This window comes from Pundamilia nyererei, unplaced genomic scaffold, assembly GCF_000239375.1.
Source record: "Pundamilia nyererei isolate P.nyererei 1_Seehausen unplaced genomic scaffold, PunNye1.0 scaffold00414, whole genome shotgun sequence".
Taxonomy (NCBI): Eukaryota; Metazoa; Chordata; class Actinopteri; order Cichliformes; family Cichlidae; genus Pundamilia; species Pundamilia nyererei.
Genome location: NW_005187815.1, coordinates 158,112 through 164,577, shown reverse-complemented (window position 1 = coordinate 164,577; position 6,466 = coordinate 158,112). Strand labels below are relative to the sequence as shown.

Genomic DNA, 6,466 nt, shown 5'->3' with positions numbered 1-6,466 from the left:
CTCCTCCGTGACCCCTGTCCCCCTCGGCTCAACGTGCGCCGGGCGAACGTCCGCAATCTGAGGCCGCTGTGTCGGACTCCCTGTGCCGCTGGGGCTTTTACCTCATCCCCGGCGCCTGTCAGGATTGGGCTGGTAAACGCCAGATCACTTGTGAACAAATCTTTTATTCTGAATGAGTCCGTCATCTCCTGGAAATTGGACTTAATGTGTGTCACAGAGACTTGGCTTAATACTGGTGAGTCCAGTACTTTATCCGAACTTTTTCCTATTTTAACACACCAAGGACATCAGGGAGAGGAGGAGGTACGGCAGATGTTTTTAAAAAGGATTTTAAATGTAAACAGTGTGTTTTACAGCCCTCATCTTCCAGTTCTGAGCTCACGTGTTTTTAAGTCAGTCGCTCTAACTCTGTGCTCTTTGCTGTTATTTATCGTCCCCCTAAATACAATCAGAATTTCATTAATGACCTTTCAGAATTTCTAGCAGGGATTCTGCCCAACTACGATCATGTTCTTATTGTGGGAGATTTTAATATCCATGTCCGCTGCCCTGATAAACCTCTGGTGAAGGAGTTTTTAAGCCTCATTGACTCTTTTAATCTGGTCCAGTCTGTACCTGGTCCCACACATGAACACGGACACACACTGGACCTGGTCTTGTCACACAGTCTACCTGTGTCTAACGTGGAAGTGACTGACACTGCTTTCTCTGACCATATGGCTGTATTATTTGATGATGTGTTTTCACACACTACAGCTCAAACCGGTGCTCCTGTTCACCGCTGTCAGATTATTAACCCTTCCACTGCTGCCCAGTTCTCCTCTGCTTTTAACCAGCTGTCTATCCCTGCCGATCGTACTCCCTTGGACACAGAGGACCTCAGCTCCTGGTTTCAATCTTCTTGCCTAACCATTCTGGACTCTGTGGCACCATTAATAACCAGGCAGCCCAAGGCTAAAACGGACCCTTGGTTTAATGACGCCACTCGGGCTGTGAGGAGGGAGTGTCGTAGAGCTGAACGCAGATGGAAGAGGGACAAACTGCAGGTGTCTCTTCCAATCCTAAAGGACTGCTGGTGCCTCTATCAGGATACGGTCAAAGAGGCTAAAAGAAAATACTTCTCTAAGATCATTTCCTCCAACAGTCACAATCCACGTGTTATTTAACTCTATTGACTTAAGTCTTAAATGCTTCACAAAGTGGCTGCTTGGAGGCCTCTCATAAACTAATGATTTTATGTGTTTTTCATTGAGAAGGTTGCAGCCATGCGGGCACTCATGAGTCCGACCCCTCTGTCTCGATCCCTTGCTCTGCTGTTTTTAACCAGTTTGAGCCTGTGACTCTTTCTTATTTAGAGGATGTGGTCGGCCACCTGAGGCCCTCTGGTTCCCCAAATGATCCTGTCCCACCACAATTTTTTAAGGAGATTTTTCCTAGCATAGGCCAGGCTGTTCTTACTGTTATAAACAGCAGTTTAATATCTGGTGTAGTCCCTGCTCGTTTTAAGCATGCAGTAGTACAACCCTTGCTTAAGAAACCTGCCCTGGACCACACTGTGTTGGCTAACTACAGGCCTCTCTCCAAGTTGTCTTTTATGTCTAAAATCTTAGAGAAAATTGTACATTGCCAATTGATGGATTTTTTAAATGAGAATGGTGTCCTAGAGGTCTTCCAATCAGGTTTTAAAAACTTTCATAGCACGGAGTCAGCACTCTTAAAGGTTTTTAATGATATCTTCCTTTCCTGTGACTCTGGCAATCATGATGTTCTTGTCCTCCTTGACCTAACAGCTGCCTTTGACACTGTAGACCACAGCATTTTACTGACTCGCTTGCACCATCTTGCAGACATTCGTGGTACTGCTTTGAAATGGTTTAGGTCTTATCTTTCTGACAGAACTATTAGTGTTAACTTTTCTCAATTTTAGGGCCTCTACTTTTTTCATTATATTTACAGCCCCTGGGAACCATCCTCAGAAGGCATGGAATATCCTTCCACTGCTATTAAGCCACTTCTAGCATCTCTAGAAGACATTAAATCTTGGATGTCCCTAAACTTTCTAAGATGTAATTCAAGCAAAACTGAGGTCATTCTGTTTGGTCCTAGTGGACCTTGTGAACCCTCCGCTTTTGATTTGGGACCCCTGGCAGAGTATTTTAAATCTGTTGTTACTAACCTGGGTTTTAAGATGGACAGTGATTTTAAATTAGACAGTCAAATTAGGGCTACTGTCAAGTCCAGTTTTTATCATTTAAGGCGTTTGGCAAAGAGAAGACCTATTTTATCCAGGCCGCATTTTGAAACAGTAATCGATGCTTTTATTCCATCTCGTTTGGATTACTGTAATGTGCTGTATTTTGGAGTTAGTCAGCGTCTTCTCTCTCGTCTGCAGCTGGTCCAAAATGCTGCTGCACGACTTTTAACCAGAACTCGTAAAAGAGAGCACATAACTCCCATCCTGGCTTCACTCCATTGGCTGCCTGTATATCTTAGAGTTCATTTTAAAATTCTCATGTTTGTTTTTAAATGCTTAAAGTTTAAGCATTAAACGGTCTTGCCCCAACTTACCTCTCTGAGCTTCTTCGTCCTTACCCACCCCCCAGGTCTGCTCCTGGAGGTACCCAGGTCCAAGAGGAAGCTCAGAGGGGGCGGGGCCTTCTCTGCCCCAGCACATTAGAGAGGCCCCCTCACTGTCCACTTTTAACGTAAAACCCGTTTTTACTTCTTGGCTTATGACACAGTCAGACCCTGATTTTATTGATTTAATTCTTATGTGATGATTTTATTTTTTTAAACGTTTTTATATCGTCATCCGATATATATCGTTATATCGAACAGCCCTACGGACTCGCGTACTTGAGAATTGAGAAAGGGCCATTGTACCGGTATTACCGTGAACTGTATAATATAGCCCAGTCCTAGCAGGGAGGCAGTTTATGTAAGGTGTGGTTACAGGGGGCGGGAGCCTGCAGTACAGGGAAGGCGATGTGACGCCATACATACGTACACATTTCTTTCTAAACACGACTGAATCCACAGAGGAACATCCTCACAAAAACAAGCTGAGTTAGACAATGACTGATGGTGTCAAACAGATGGTGCAGGTGATTCCAGCTGTTCTCCCTCACAGCAGGTGTTTGATTTCACTTCCTGACAGCGCCCACATCGTCTGAGGCCTGCCCAGAGTCTGTGTGTTCTCCAAGCATCAAACCGGGGACCCTTCACATGTTAAGCTGTTAATCACCACAGGAAGTCTATAAGATCTGCACCAACACGAGAGCTCTTCTTCTACAGAGAAGTAACCTCAGCAGGGCTCTGAGAACACTGACCTGGCGCCGTCAAGAACACACTACAGCGGTTACCATGGTGACCTGCCTACACGACAGACAAACTGCATCAGCCCACAGACATCCTTAGTTGGAGAACTTTCAGTGAATTTACATTCATCATGATTTCACCTACAGAGTACTCCATCAGCCGGTCATCTCTTTAACGGGTTCACTTCCTGTTTTTAAAACTCCGCTAACTGGCATCACAATTTAAAGACTGATAAATTATACAAATGAAATGGAGATTTCATGTAAACTCCAGCTTCTTTGGTTTTTAGCCCACATTTTAGGTTTTAACATTGAACAGAGCTTGCCTGGTTCTGCTTTGTCCCACAGTCAGTGAACTCACCATGGCCGCCTGCCTGGCAGCAACATTATTTGGGTCTCGTTCCAGAACCTTCTGGTAGTCCTCCAGAGCCTCGTCCAGCTTCTCTGTCTGCTCGTAAAGCTCCGCCCTCCTCAGCAGCGCCCGCAGGTAGTCAGGATCCAGCGCTATTGCTATGAGAACCACAAAGCCAATCAGTCAGTACAATGAATAATTATTACACAGCCGCTGCTACCCAGGAGGGGTGTGATGTCATCGCTCACCTCTGCTGCAGTCTGAGATCGCCTGCTCCTTCAGATCCTGACAGAGACACACACTGTAAGCACGCCGCTAACCTGTTAGCACGCAGCTAATGGCATTACTGATAACAGATCATTGCTAACATGCAGTGTTTTGCACCTTTCAAACTTTTGCTCTCATTGGTCGATCAGGAGGAAACGCCCACCTGCTGCAGCACGAACCTGGTGACTCGAGCAAACTGCAGTCGCAACATTAAATGTCCAGCGGCCTAATTTGGGGCTGTGTGATGCCCACGCACAGGGCATCGCACAGGGCATCACACAGGCAGTGACACAGGAAGTAGAAAACGTTAGGGGGGTACCCAAGTTTCAGAGGGAAACGAGCGATGTTTACAGCGTGTGGACGCTTCCTCCTGATTGGATAAGGTGTATCTGTGTGCAGAGCCACAAAAGGACTAACCAACACAAAGCTGTGTTAGAGGTGAAGCAGGTACTCATAGAACCAGACTTCTGTCACACCGACGGCTCTACATCCTTCATGTTAGCAACGATACTGGCATAGAGCTAGCGTGTTTATAGCATGTTACCAGGTGCAGCCTTGCGGCGGCTCTGTTGGAGAACAGCACAGCTCGCTCTCTGCTGAAACAGACGGGGCACACAGACAGCGCATCCGTGTAGTTTCGCCCCGCCTCCGCCCAGTCTGTGGGAACAACAAGCAAATGTTACACACAGAGCCCAGAGCAGGTTACCACGGTAACAGATCAACATGTATGACATCACCATTTCTGAAGACGGCTCAGTTTCCTGATGAGCAACAGTAATAAATAATATTGATTGCTCCAGCAGGTCAGACTGAAAGTGATCATGTGATCAAGTCTCTGTCATTCAGCTGCAAACACAGAGCACACACCTGAACACGTGTTCATCCAATCACATTCATTCACCCTGATCTGATTTCACGTCTCCTTCATCAGGCCGTGGGAGAGGAATCTTTCACGTTTCCATGGATACAGGTTAAAGTCTCACAGTGCAGGCGGCAGTGCTGAGCATGCTCAGACACAAAATCATTCACGGCAATCAAAATTTATTTTCCCGCCACAGATCACCAGATTCTGCTGGTCTGAGTCAGAGGTCGTTCAGGGTCAGAGGTCACACAGACTCTCACCTGTGGTTTAGGCGGCTCTCAGGGTTCGTGTTTGTGTGAGATGAGTCACATGATCCATACTGCCCTTTTTAAATGGGTCAGAAGCAGCCAGCCCCGCCCCTTTCATTTGACCGTGTACGGGAAACCCTGATAGTGTGACCTCTGACCCCTTGCAGTATGCAGGAGCTCCACAGTGCTGATCTCACAGACTCACCTCCCCTCTTAAAGTGGGCGTTTCCCGCCTCCTTCAGACTGATGCTCTGCTGCCGTCGACTCTGAAAAAGAAGAAGTCTGATTTACCACCGTGTGCTGACACCTAAATGTCTCTCAATGCAGGTACTGGTCAGCAAGTATTACCTCCTTCTCCTCCTCGGTCAGCTCCTTTTCCACCTCCCTCAGGTAATCATCATCAAACTCTACGGCTGGGCTCACCTCCTCCTTCAGCTCCGTGTCAGAGTCATGCAGGGAGTCTCCATCTTGTTGCTCCTTCACCTCCTCCTCTTCCTTCACCCCGTCTACCCCCTCCTCCCCCTGCTCCACATCCTCTGTCTCCAGTGGAGCTTTCACCTCCTTCTCGTCCTCCTCTTCCTTCAGTCTGTCTCCCCGCTCCTCTCCCCGGTGTCCTTCTGCTGCCTCCCTCTCTGTGTCTCCTCGTTCAGTCTGTGTGTGTTTAAAATGAACGTCCTGCTGGCTCTCCTCTCCTCCTGCAGTGGGGTCAGGAGGCTCCAGCGTGTCCGGACAGTCATAGAAGTCCTCCTCGTGCTCCTCCTCCTCCTCGGCCCTGCTGTGTCTCTGTATGCCTCCTCCGCTCATTCTGAAACTCTGAGCTAAAATAAAAATTTAACAAACTGATTAGAGGCCTGACCTTTGACGTCACACAGAGCCAGTGTTAGCCAGCTAGCTGCACTGAGCTAACAGCTTCAGTTCCTGCTGAGCCTCACTCTTCTTCTGTGGCGATCAGCTGATCAGCCATTGAAGGATCGGCGCGATTCGCGTCTGCGTCACTTCCTGTTGATCAGCCGGTATTGATCACTGGTCAGGTTTCTGTTTGTTTACTAAGGAGCTACATGCTAACAGCTAAGCTAACGGTCAGCTGGGACTCTACACGCACGTGTCAGTCGTAACTATGTCACGGCTCTGCCTGACGTCATCGAGGTGACAGTCCGTTGCATATCGATAACCACAGAAACGTTAAAATCAGCTGCTTTTCGGTCTCACCTGTAAACACCGGTGAATCTCCGCGACCACGCTCACTGACGTCATTTCATATACGAGGAACGCTTCCGTTTCCTATTTAAAGTGTCCTGTAGGTACCGCCCCCTGCCGGAGGAGTAGTTTGGTCTTTTTTATTTTGATATGAACTTTATTTGACTATCCAGAGTTGGGACCAGGAAGCAGAGTTGCAGTCTTACACGCCTCTCTGCAGCTT

At 47.5% G+C, this 6,466-nt stretch overlaps 1 protein-coding gene across 3 annotated transcripts in view; it reads right to left on the bottom strand.

The window, feature by feature from the left end:
- The window catches only part of ttc1 (tetratricopeptide repeat domain 1), an 8,843-nt gene extending 2,497 nt beyond the window's left edge, over positions 1-6,346 (bottom strand). For 2 of the 3 annotated variants that reach the window (XR_001290636.1, XM_013915974.1), the window contains exons 1-6: positions 6,256-6,342; positions 5,395-5,864; positions 5,252-5,312; positions 4,481-4,593; positions 3,918-3,954; positions 3,679-3,827 (exon numbers count right to left, since the gene is read on the bottom strand). Coding sequence is in view for 2 of the 3 variants with exons in the window: in XM_013915974.1 (XP_013771428.1) it covers positions 3,679-3,827; positions 3,918-3,954; positions 4,481-4,593; positions 5,252-5,312; positions 5,395-5,850 (816 nt within the window). In the remaining variant the exon portion in view is untranslated. Of the gene's footprint in view, positions 1-3,678; positions 3,828-3,917; positions 3,955-4,480; positions 4,594-5,251; positions 5,313-5,394; positions 5,865-6,255 lie in introns of all 3 variants that reach the window. The other variant, XM_005753237.2, reaches the window with a different exon arrangement.
- Between the last annotated feature and the right edge of the window lie 120 nt (positions 6,347-6,466).